At 32.7% G+C, this 13,488-nt stretch overlaps 1 protein-coding gene across 1 annotated transcript; it reads right to left on the minus strand.

The window, feature by feature from the left end:
- Positions 1–606: 606 nt before the first annotated feature.
- Positions 607–13,197, minus strand: LOC134233433 (BTB/POZ domain-containing protein 7-like). The gene is given in 8 exon segments (XM_062715406.1): positions 607–3,085; positions 3,304–3,680; positions 3,917–4,094; positions 4,310–4,617; positions 4,863–4,975; positions 6,527–6,698; positions 7,138–8,328; positions 13,065–13,197. Coding segments are annotated over 7 exon segments (2,415 nt in total). The 5' UTR covers positions 8,252–8,328; positions 13,065–13,197; the 3' UTR covers positions 607–2,932.
- Between the last annotated feature and the right edge of the window lie 291 nt (positions 13,198–13,488).

Below are 13,488 nucleotides of genomic sequence, written 5' to 3' on the forward strand. Positions count from 1 at the left end.
ACCCAACTATTTTCTCAATCAATTAGGAACTGCCATTCAAAGTTAATTATTCTGGTAACAATTTAAAACTGGAATAATTATGCCAGAGTCAGCAACTAGCTAGAAATCAATAATTTACCGCCCTCTGATTCCTCAAACAAACATGTAAATCCCTCTCTATTTACTTCAAAGTCATTTTACCTGTTTACTTGGAAATTCATATTAAATATTCTATTCAATCTAAAAACCTAGATTTTTTTGCAGATTTCATATTAATGAATTGTGACTAATTATTAAATACTAAGTACTTTGGAAGCATGCACTCCCTTAAAAATTCTCATTAACACATTCTTTACAAATTTTTAACATGTTTCCCTTTTTATATATCTAAAATCTGCAACATCTAAGATTCTCTGAATAATACTAGTTACATAAAAATCTGTCTTTAAGAAGTACATGTATACAGAATAACCAAGCCTTAATTTTCAACAGGACCATGAGATAATGGAGTTCCACATCTTAAAGTTCAACTGTAAATGTATAACATTACTAAATCAAAATTACATTGTAACATCTGTTGTATGATAAATTTTGACAACAAACATATTTCATTGAACCTTACAAAACTTCCATGAACTATTTTATTTTTGATAATATTTATTTTTAACATCTGTCAATTATTTACAACAATGAAATGATTGAGTGTCTAAATAGCATGATATGGGTAAAACACAAACGTAACACAAAGGTCAAGACAGTGCAAATGGGAAAGAAAACTTGTAGGTAATATTCTCAATGAATATGAAATTCTGGTACATCTACTAGTATATCTGAGTTCAAACATAAGTTCAGTGTTTCTACTGTTCTGTTTAACCTTAAAAATCAATTCAAACCCTGTTATCTTGAACATTGCAAGACTTTGTTAAAACTTTGAGATACAGTGTTTCAAGGATTACTTACTATCATGCTGTTTTCATTGTAATACATGTACACAAACTGATGTTCCAGATAAAAAAGTTCAACTGTAAACTATAGACTTCATAGCTGCAGAACTGTAGCTCTGCAAAAAAATATATTGAAAGACTGGAGGTCAGAATTTGGAGAAATTAAATCCCCCAAAAAATCAAGCATAAGTTTTTGTGCTCAATAAATAAGTTTTTCTATGGGTGGCATGAGAGCTCTCTGGTCATCCATCCAAATTTTTCAGAGCAGCAAGCTACAGATCTGTAGCTAAAGACTTCATAAGTTTATTTTTTCCCAAAACTTATATTCAGATTACAAAGTAACTGTTGAACACAATTCGGGCCTTATGTGCTAATCAGCAAGAAGAGGATTAAGTTAGTACAATTCCTCCAAATTTAGCAGATTTTTCTTAAATTTTCTGAAATAAACCCAAGTTCCTGGCTTATATTTAGATCATATACCACAATCTTAAAATGTTAGAGTCAATTAGGGAGAAAACATACCAAAAATAACATGTGTACCTTCAGTATCAAGGGCATAATAATCAATAAATCAGATTTCAGTACAAAGCTTTGTAAAAGAACTGGGACAAAAAATACAAACATAGATAGAAAGTTCAGACTCGCTAATGTTTGATTATAACACAAACTATCACATGAACTCACTCTCACAATACCATAGGGTTCAACAGTATCACAGTCTAGAAGGTGATATCTGAGAGCTTAGTGTCAAATACAGCTACTCTTATAGGTAAAAAGCAGTAAACAAACTCACAGAACATTATTCCTCTTACTTAGCTTTTATGCAACCTAAATAACATCATCTGTGTCATTTAACATGTTAATCTAAAGCACAGTCATTGTTGTTAATACTTTTCAAATCTGAACTTGATTGTGTCTTCTTACAGTGATTGTTTTCTTCTTAATTGGCCAGAGATACAAGTGCATTATAATAGATGTTAAACATGGATCAAGTTAATTCAGGGCACTGTGTAAAGAGAATCTGTGGGAAGTTTGTTGAAAAAAAAAATTAAGATCAAATAATCAAATTTCAAAACATGAACTAAATATACAAATATATATCAAGTTTAAAAGATTTTACCCCACTGATTGAGCTACTATGACTAAATATATTAATTCTAACGAGGAGATAAAATCTTCAAAAGTACAACATTTCACAAACAAAAGGTACAATGAACCCAGGGTAAATACAAACAAGTGATTTTCTGTAGGACATCAGATAAAATTTAGAGCTCTTTCCAGCTAAAGAACCCCAAATCACATAAAACATTTTCTTCAGATTCTTTGCTGCAACTCTTTGAGCCAAACATTCAATGGTATAAAATATTTCAACATTTGAAGGGAAATAACAACACTAACAAGTTATGAAGGATGTATACCAGAGTAAATTGGAGTGATAAATAGACAAATAACACTAAGTCAGCTCTACAATGTACACTCCCCCCCCCTGATTTTGTATTTCATAGATATCACAGTTGCCAATAAAATACACTTTTTTATCTAACAAAGGATTCAGATAAAAACATCAAAAAATTTCAACTAAAGAAAAAAACTTGCTTTTTGAATTTGGTAACTACAAAATACATGTACAGTAAGTAAATTTACCATTCAACCTCATGAAATTGTTGATAACTGTCTTTCCATACTGAATAAAAACTACTTTTAAACTAGAACTTTAATACAACTTTGGCTTGCTAATTTTGAATCAGTACTAAAAAAATCTGATAAACATTTAGCATTAATGCAAAGCAGAGGTAATTCAAAAAATCAACAAATTACGTGGAAACTGTAAATTCAATTCTTTTATGAGTGAAATGACCATGCTACACATGTAATGAAATGTTCTGATATGTGACAACAAAGAATAAAAATAGAAATCTTTTGGATAATAAATAACACTGAGGTGGTAACTCTAGTCTGTAATAATAAATAAGACAAAAACAATCCCAGTCGTGTGACACAGGTATACATCAAATGTACAGTGTCCCATGGTGACTCCCTCTATCTCCAATGTCAAGGTCAAACTCATCCTGAAGGTTGATCTGACTGAGTGAGGCTGATGCCATTGCTATGTCTGGCATGGTGTCACTTAAGGCACTGTCACTACACGGACTCAAGTCAGTCTAAAAAGAAGGAAAATAATGATGTACAGGTATGATAAGAGTTATTCCTCTTTTCCTATATATAAAGTACAATAGTTTAGAACATTTTATAAATGACCTCAATATAGTTTTGCAGCATTATTTTTAATAACCACATGAATACAAGTAACCAAATTTGTGATCTAAACAAAGATAAAAAAAAAAAAATCATCAATGCATATTAGATTTATAAAATTTACCTCTCTTGAGGCCCCTTGTGATAAGCGAGTGGGAGGAACACACTGCACAGGTTTGGTGGGGCTCCCCAAGGGGGTCCTCTTGCTGAGAGGAGGGCTCTGCTTCCGTCTTCGTGGAGATATCAGGTACTTTTTCAGTGAATGTGTTTTAGCTGGGAGAGCTGGAGGTAGTGGATCGGGTGGGTAGTAAGATGTCGTGTTCTGTAATACCTCTACTGTTGAGTCTGGCAGTCCAAACTCCCGGACTGTTCTCAGCCGAAGCTGGTAGGAGACGGCCCGACGATCACTTAATGGCAGGGTTAGAGCTCTCTGGGCAGTGGGACTACTTTGTAATTCTCTTTCTCTGTGTAGCATTCTGTGTATTGTGGCATTATCAGGTACTGAAGGAAAGAAAATTATAATTGTTAAGCATAACTTCAAGTACATTATGTAATTTTCAATGTCTTCTGCATTTATGATCGGTGTTTATGCAATACATTACTTTCTGGAATGTATATCAATTATCAAACTCAAAATTTAAAAATCTGTATAAATTTTGAGATTTATTATTTAAATGTGTAAATTTTACCTCCTTTTTAACAGACCTATGAAGATACAGATTTGTAGACTGAGATACCTGGTATGGTTCCTGCTATGATATCCACCGTGTTACAGCTAGGAGGGTTGACGTAGTTGCTGGGATACTGGCTGTTGTCGACCATGTACAGTGTGTCTGGTATGGAGGACATCTGAATCGTTCTGACCCGACCCGACTCATGATCTTGACCCTGAGAGAGGCGCTCCTCCAGTACTGCCTATAGTCAAAACATGTTCAAATTATTTTCAACGAAAACACTTATTAGCAATTCTTTTTCAGATATATTTTTGAAAGTACCGGTAGATAGGTGGCAAGAAATCTCCAATATCAAATTTATTTATTCTCATTTTTATGTCAAAAAAAATAAAACTCTAATTCAAGAAAGAAATTATATATCACTTCCTTTATTATTTAAGTGTGAACTTTAAGTACCTTAGCATCTTCATAATATGGACCAAACAATCGGGGCCTAACAAACATGCCATTGTTTTTCCCTCGTATCCAGGAAGACGACGGCACTACAAACCCCTCATCTCCGATCATGTGACTGGGCGGTCGACTGACAAGCCCTCGTTTTATTGCACTGTTAAGAACATCACTGTTATGGGGTAGGATATGATCTGTCCTTATTAAGCACAGGAAATCTGAGAGAATATCCTTTAACTCTTCATCATTGAGATCGCGTTTCTTCACACCCTTTTTACTGATGCTGTGTGCTGTATGGCTAAGTAAGTTGGGCTCTGGGAAAGACATTAATAAAATTAAAATGTCTATAAATCAAAGGCAGTTGTGAGAGACTCTCTTAATTCTGTTCAATGTAATTTAACTTGCCTTGTCTTCTACTTACAGTGTGATCAACAGAGATCATTTTTCTTCAATATTCTTAATATTTTCCAAAATGAACAAATCATAACATGTCTGATGTATATGATTTAAGTGTAACAATGTAAAACTGGAGCTAAAAGTTCTCCAAGATGTTAATTACCTCTTTCCTCCAGTCTCTTCACTAAGTGGTTCTCTCCCCACTTGATAATGGCCGACAGAATCTCCAGTTCACCTGCCTACAATGAAGCAATACAAGAGTTTTACTTAATATATACTAAACCTATAAAATAAGCACAGCTTTACGCTAACTCATTCTGCTTTTCAACAACCCAACTTTATCATGCAATCTGCAAATTATATGTTTGTTGAGACTGAAAATTTATTTAATTGCTATAATAATTAACAAAATTGAATCCATGCTTTATATGTAAACAGTTGCTAGTTTTCCACAAGTGTATAGAAACTATAGTTGTTGTAAGCTGATACAATTCTGAAGTACCCAATTCTTTTCTGGTAATCAATAAACATATTCAATAACGCACAGCAAGAAGTTGAAGAACAGTGTTACATGTATAATGGAGTTAGTGATTTTATGATTGCTGTAAATGAGAAGTTCTAATCATAAGAACTGAACAATAATGACAACACATATCGAGTTACAGGAGAAGACTGATATTTCTGGTAATAAATAGGTGACTGAACCTTCATACTAGTCAACAACCTCTGGAACTATATAAAAATGTACAATGTACATGCTGAGGAAAAAAATCTTGGCTGTGGAGAAAGTTATGTACCACCTATAGAGAGAATGTGTTCCCCTGAACACCACACAACAAGCAGATAAAATATATATCTCATCATGTAAAATGACCTTTTCAAGGTCATTGTCATCATGGTCATATTATTTCTGTCACTGATAAAAGCTTAATCAGGTATATTTATTTAAAAGGTAATATAAAAGGTAATAAAGTAAATCTTAATTATTTATAATTTATTCACTATTTGGGTCCATGAATTGTCATCCTCAGCCTTTTGCATGATTAGCATAAAAAAAAATAAGGATAATCTGTATTAGCAGCAATAACACTTTGGGTCTACTTTATGAATTTGAATTTCTCTAATGAATTTGTATTGATTTGTGAAGTTTGAAATGTTGATCAGTTTCTTCAAAAGTTATGGTAAACATAAAATGACAAAAAATGAAGTCAAGTCACAAGTTTGAAATTGAGGCATTATTGAGCATTTTGAGCTAAAGCAAAGTGTGATGTATTGGCAAATGGAAGATAGAATGACAGAAGACAGACATGAAAACACTATCTGGAAAACAACTATTACCCATGACAACTTTTACTTACTATAATTTATTGTTGCTTTGAAATTCACCTGCAGCAATTAGTTTTTGCAACTAGGGCAACATTCTACATAGATACTCAACTAAAATAATGCTTCTCAGTGAGAAATATTTTCAAGTAAAAGAAGATTTATAAGCTTGCAGATATAATAAAAGTTGATTTACAGTATGCAGCTCCAGCCATAAAAATGGTGGTGCATAAATATCTCAAATTTTGACACATTAAATGTTACAATATATTCATCTAACCAGATCTGCAAACAATTGATTCTTTCCATAATGATTGCTCTCACATTACTTCAAGAGAGGCTTAGAGAGCGAGAGAGGAATTGATCAAATATTTATCAAAGTTGGCACTGAAATAAATAAAAACTCCTACTAGATTTATGTTCGGCTCTCATTTACCTGTAAAAATTTTGTGTTACATATTTTCAATATTTGATTAAGGCCAGGGCCTCCTTGACACATTTATATCTCTGGACAGTTCAGTGAGGACTGAGGAGTGAACAACCTGAAGGAATTCCTCACGGATGAAATGGAGGGCCTGGTTATGGACCCACTTTGACCCGTGGGGTTCTGAGCTCCATGACAACACACTTATCAGATTGTCCAGGGAAATACCCTCCGCGATTATATCCTCACAACCTTAAATAAAAGTACATCAAAACTATTAAAACACTGAAATGTTATTACTGCCTGATACATGTAAGAAATACAATATGAAATGCTAAAGAAAGAATCCTCATTTCCATACTTGAAATTAAAAATAATCATAGAAATCAATAGCAAGTTGTTATAAATGATGTTATATACATGTATATTTATAATCTGGAAAAAAATTCTGCATCTTTTTACAGCAATACTGTATCTGAATATTGCTTAACAAAAACATGCACACAACAATCCCTTAGTCATATCGTGTAAAACTATACAAACATGGGGACCATCTTTATCATAACAATATACAGATATACTGAGTTTGTCCTCATTGATCATGAGTGACAAATGCTTCAACACATTAAGAACATTTTGTAAATGAAGAAAAGCATTTGTACGTTATATATTGTAAAACTTGGGTACAAACCTTGAGATAGAACAGGGAAATCCAGGAACTGCCCTATTTGGTAAACCTCCATTGCCTCCTCTATCAGTGTCATCTGCCCCCGCCCTGCCACAATCGCCTGTACCTCACTCAGACTGCACATGCTAGCACTACCCCTCAATATCAGGGACAGGTCTACATTGTCCTGGTATATAGTGTTTAACAGCACTCTGGCATAACGCCGCGGAATAATTGTCTCATCTAGCACTATTTTTGATTGTGTGTTTAAACCTTGATCCTCCCCTGATCTTGCTCTTCGGATCAGAAGATTTTTGAAAAATGGTGACCTAGCCGCCAATATTGCTTTATGGCACCTTAGTTCGTGTAGCACAGATTTACATGTAGCTTCACTCTCAGAGGACGAGTCTGTACAGTTTCCGTCACACGTGAACACTAGTACAGCATCACTATAGTTCCCAGAATCTAATAAAACTCTCAGATCATGCTCCAAAGCATTAGGAACACCAAATTCCTCTGCCAACTTGGCCAAAGTCTCCTGATGTTCTGGACGCAGATCATGAGAATTGATTTCATCTGTGTAGAGAAATCGCAATACTGTAGCAAATAACGCAACATCCACTCCAATAGTACGTAGTTTGACGGGCACCTGACAGCCCACCCCTGGGTACCGATTTAACAGATCCCTAAAATAAGGACTCCTCACTGATAGTATAGCACGATGAGCAGGGAAACAGGCTCCCTTATACACTAGGTCAATATCTGTACAACATTTAGAATCAAACAACGCTGCTAAATCCTTTTTCAAAGAATTTGCGGCAGGTCTAGCAAGATTGGCCGCCACAGCTAATTCCTTAAGTGCCACCAACACTTCATATTCCTGAATGAGAGCTTTGAGTTCTCGAATTGACCATGTTGCTATCATTTCACGTAAAGCTTTCCCATAATCCATTGAGCGACTATGTCGCCTGGATCGAATGAGCCTTTTTCTAAGTGTTGTTAACTTTGAAGCTTTCTTTTTCTTTTCCCTGGCACTTAGGTCTGAATCAGACAAATTGTATCCATGAGTCTGTCTGTTGAAGGCAGAGATTCTGCTTCCAGGGGGAGACCCCTCAGGGAATGAGGAGTTAGTCCCCATGTCTTTTGTTTTCAAAGGGAATCGATTGTCATTTGTCTCCTTTTAACATTACTCCATTGTCTTTTCACTTCCATCTTCTGAAAATACAAAACAAGAAATTGATGAATTTAAGATTTGCAGCCTTAAAATGTAAATTCCTGAGGTTACTACACTGTTTATCCAAATCAGCAAAGATACATACACTAGATTCAAATTTCTCTTGTCAGTGTTAAAACAGATGTCCAAATATTCATACAACAACACTTATTCCCTAAAAACATTTCAACTTCCCCTACTGGAAAAACACTGGAAAAACACATTTTTATCATCATAAAAAATCTGAATCATATCCATTCTAAAATTACAATTTTTATTTTACATTACAAAACTCTCCTGTGAATAAAAGATACATTGAAAGAAACGATTTTGTAACTTTAAGAGGATGTGAAATGCGCTATGAATTTTGTGTAGTTAACTGGTTTTCATTGTACCACAATGCACCTTGTATTCAAATAGCAAATGTAAAATTGAACATGACACATCAATCATTTCCTTATGGATAAAATGCCACATCAATGCAGAAAGTTGATAAAAAAATATGCAAATTTTCTTCCCACACATGGTGTAAAACAGCAAGATTAAGATTATGGACATATAGGTATCCTATACATACATGTACTAAAAAACTGGAAATATACTTGAAAAATTAGCATATGAACATACAACCAAGTCTAAATGTCATAATTAATATTTCAAATGCCTAAGCATGTTAAAGCTTATTTAGACTTTTAAGAACATTTTTGCAATTTGTATTTCATTCCCTTTTCTCCTGCTGTTTTTAAGATCTTTCTTTACATGGATCTGTTAAGTTTTAACAAAATAAGGGGACTGAACATGTTCAACACCTTAATTAACCCCTGTGTGTGAACTGTGAAGAACAAAAAAAAAATCAAAATAAGACTGCACAAGGAAATAATCCTATTTCAGAAACGAGATTAAAATATCATCTCAAACATGTAAGCATTATCACATACCAGTAATGAGTAATAAAAAGTACTCTATGCAATCCACTTACCATGCTTACAGTACAAAGCACAGAAACTGAAAATGTTTTACTTTTGTTTTTCTTAGAACTTTATAACATACATAGTGCACTGCATTTATGTTCACTGAAATATCATGTTAAGTCACTTAGTGAGTGTAAAAACTAAATCCACCTGTTCATTTAAAGAATCGCCACTACAGGATAAGAACTACAGACCCACAGACAACAGGCTGTCACGGGATCAGACCTTAATCCCTTAACAATAGGCCAAGTTTATTTCTTCATTATAATCCAATAATTCTAATGACATTGCACAACCAATATTTTTCTAAAACATAAAAAGCTTATATTACGTCTCGGCTCGCAATTTTGAAAGTTAGAAAGTTCTTGATTTGCATATTAAGGTTTTCTTTCAGTTGGGATATATGAGACAGGAACTCTATAATAATGGCCTGCAGGAAGGGAGGGCTGGGAAATGGCTCTTAATTAAATCATATTAAAAGATTCAATTACAACAAACCTTCAACAATGCATGCACTGATTTAGTGCAAGCACCATCTCAATACCAAGACTGACACAGAAATAGGACTTCCTTTTCACAAAAAATGCATTTTCACAGACCACAAGGGTTTCATTTCACAGGGAGATATTCTATACAAGAACCATGAATAATGGCATCAAAAACATGAATTATAATTATCAAATCTTAGTTAATATACTATAAATTTTAAATATGTCTAAATATAGTCAGCATTCCATTAGCTTACTTTTTCATGTCAATCTGGATAGTTTACCTAAGTTATAGAAGTCAGAAATGTAAAACCTTCTCCATGCATGCATCACAAGTCACTGAGGTTTCCACCAACATTGTTTGTCTACAAAGATTCACCTTTAAAATTGAAAGGTTTACAATTGTAGTCTACTGAAATTCAATTCCGCTGCATAAAATGTAAGCTTTGGCAACATTTAATATCAAATTCATAACTTGGCCCCTTTTCAAGTATCTTTTATTACAAAAGCAGAACAAGAACACTGACACTACAAGTCAAATCCCTTTTAGGAGTGACAAAATGAACATTTTCTTTCCATGCATGGGAACTGTTTGCTTAATTCCTCCGGTCAAATATCAATATTTTTTTATGAATTCAAAAAAAAAATTCCTTTTTTTATGCTAACACAATACACATCATATTTTGCATAATATGTATATATTCAACTGCAAATGCCCCAACAATGTCAAAAATAAAAATTAAAACACCAAAGAAAACAAAGAAACAGCCACCTAGTTGAGCATTATATGTGTTATTATGGTACATATCACATAGAAAATTTTATTTTTACCTGTATTTGGTTTAAATCAGTAACCTGTTGTAATTTATAATTGATACAAAGAGACTTAGAGAATTTCAATGTGCACTTTATTGAATTTTGTAGTTTTCAAATATTAAGTTACACAACTTTGAAGCAAGGATCAGTACTATGCCTTAATTATTTCAAAAGTACATTGTATAACCTTAATGCATACATTGTTCAATTCAATTTTGTAATGATAGGTGTTCAACCCTATAGTCCCAAAATGTTTTAAGGACTACAATTGTTTGAAATTAAAATGAACACACAAGACTTTACCTTCTCATTCTACCAGATAATTATCAAATGACTATGTCCAGTGTTTAATTACTGTACTGTACAAAGATATTTTGGAAATATCTACAGTAAATTTAAAAAACACACTAGTTCTCTTTCAGGAACACAGGACTATACATCATTACATTGTTTATAGGATAGTCCATGTGTGTATTTTCCTATCTTATATAAAACAGATGTTACATGCCTCTTCCTTGATAACTTGAAACACCCTTCCTTCTACCAGTAAAATGTAGTAAATAAATCAATATTTTAAATAATTATATCTCAAATTTGAGTTACTCTTTCTTCTTTTTTTCACAAAATATAAAGTAAATTATGCATGTCATGGCCCATTTTACATCTTTTTCCTCTCCATTTACATAAAAACAATCTTTTACATTGAATCTTAATCACTTGCTTTAAATGAGAATTCTCTGTATGTCAAACAATTTTCACACAAACTCTGATATGATTTTTTTTAAACTAATGAGTCAAAATGCTCTTCATTCTATCAGAAGAAAATGCACTAACTGTCAAAAAGTGAGCAGCAAGAAAAGCTACAAAAATCTGTTTAAATTCTCCAAATTCCTCCACTGAAAGCCTGTCTTTTTTTAAGTTTATCTTTGCTTTTACATAAACTTGAGAAATACAAAAAAATTTAAAAACATCACTGAAAGTATAAGTATCATAATGTAAAATGTATCATATGGCCTAGAAAAAAAATATGTTTGTTTCCGCTTTCAGGCTGAAAAAATATAGGGTAGGTAGGTAGGCATTTTTTTTTTTTTTTGGAAATTTTTTTTTTCCTTCTTTAATCAAAACATGTACAGAAGTAACATTAATGACAAAAGAAATGGTGTTTTTAAGCATTACTGTGACTTAAATTATAATAGAAAGGTGACCCAAACTTCTGTCTGTCTTGAAAAGCTTGCAAAGTTGGAAACTATAATTCCCTGGGTGAAATCTTGCACATCATGGAACAAAAGCATTAAAAAAATATTTAGGGTCGGCACTATAAATTAGGGTCGGTCGGGAAAGCGGAAACAAACATATTTTTTTTCTAGGCCTAATCTATATTATGATACAATACCCAAAATTATTCAATAATTAATGTACTTATGCTTTTTTTTTATCAATTGTGAATAGTTTAGTACAATAGGTACAATAAATGTAAATGCAGATAACAGAGTGTTTGTCAAAGAGTTTAAACAAAAGGCCAAGGGGCAACATCGCTCACATGAGCACACTGGTTAGGAAAAGGCTGAAAAATAATCAGTTTAGCGTTGAAAAGTATGAATATGACCAATCACAGCTTTGCTGTTATCAAGATTTCGAAAGATTTTCCTTATATATTCCAATGATAAACTTTGAGCACCCATGGTGGCACCATCCCACATCCAGGGGTCATGGTTTGAACAAACTTGAATCTACACAACCTAGGGATGGCAATAACCAGAACTTAACTTGAAATTTGAAATTTGTGAAACTGCTTGAATTCAAGCATATTTAAAGCAGGAAAGTTTCATAATATAGTGTACACAAAATGTCTTTAAGGTTGAAAAGGTAGATAAAGGTCTATTTGATACAGATATTAGAAATCAAGTGTAAGTCCTACATGCAAATAATGAACCGAGCGTTTTCTAAGTTGCAATTCGGAACTACTTAAATCTTTGTACAAAAAGGCAGACTGGCAGATCTCAGTAATGATAGCATATTTTAAGTTTTATTGGCTATTTAATTCAATTCACTCCATTAAATATTATAGTATTTTATATACAATACATTGGTCAAATTACCCTATATAGAAGGCATATAAAATTTATGTACATCACTACATGTACCAGTACCATTGTACAATAATAACTATACGATCATTACATGACTGAATGCATTAGTTCATGATAAAAAATTAACGCATCAAATGATAATCATAGAAAATACATGTTACCTGCGATTTATCAATAATATCGATGCACCATGAAATACAAAACAAGATATATACAAATATACAAATATAGCATGAATGTCAGTAAACTTATCAAAATCGTCGAATGCTACTTTTACCCCCGATTCATGAATAGTATATGAATGTTTGCTTATTGGCATATGTTGTAGGTACAATAAAAAACCATTTAAAAACAACTAAATGGGGCTACTCACACCTGTTTGAGTTAAAATGAGTTCCCATGACCAAGTCACACAACTTTGACATTTTCTAGTAGCTATCCCGCACTGAATAAAAAATGTAGACGACAAATTGTTATTTTCTATTTTTGTCGAAAAACATTTCAGGATAAATAAATCAAGATTATAATTTTGATCAAAAAATAATTTTAAAAAATTATTTTATTTATTTTTCAAAGATAATTAAAAAAAAACAAATCTGATAAATACGGTGGGTGCTAAAAAATGGTATAATAATTTAGTGTTTCAAAAATAAATATATTTGCTTCGTTTTTTACACATGAAGTAATTAGAATATTTTTTCAATGCAGGTACAATAATAAAAAGGAAAACCCTTTCAAACGCAAATGTTTTTAATTCAATTATATCCGAATAATTGTATTCCATTACTTCCTCTCTC

This window comes from Saccostrea cucullata, unplaced genomic scaffold (genome assembly GCF_032062105.1).
Source record: "Saccostrea cucullata isolate Sc308-1 unplaced genomic scaffold, CSIRO_AGI_Scuc_v1 ctg9795, whole genome shotgun sequence".
Taxonomy (NCBI): domain Eukaryota; kingdom Metazoa; phylum Mollusca; class Bivalvia; order Ostreida; family Ostreidae; genus Saccostrea; species Saccostrea cuccullata.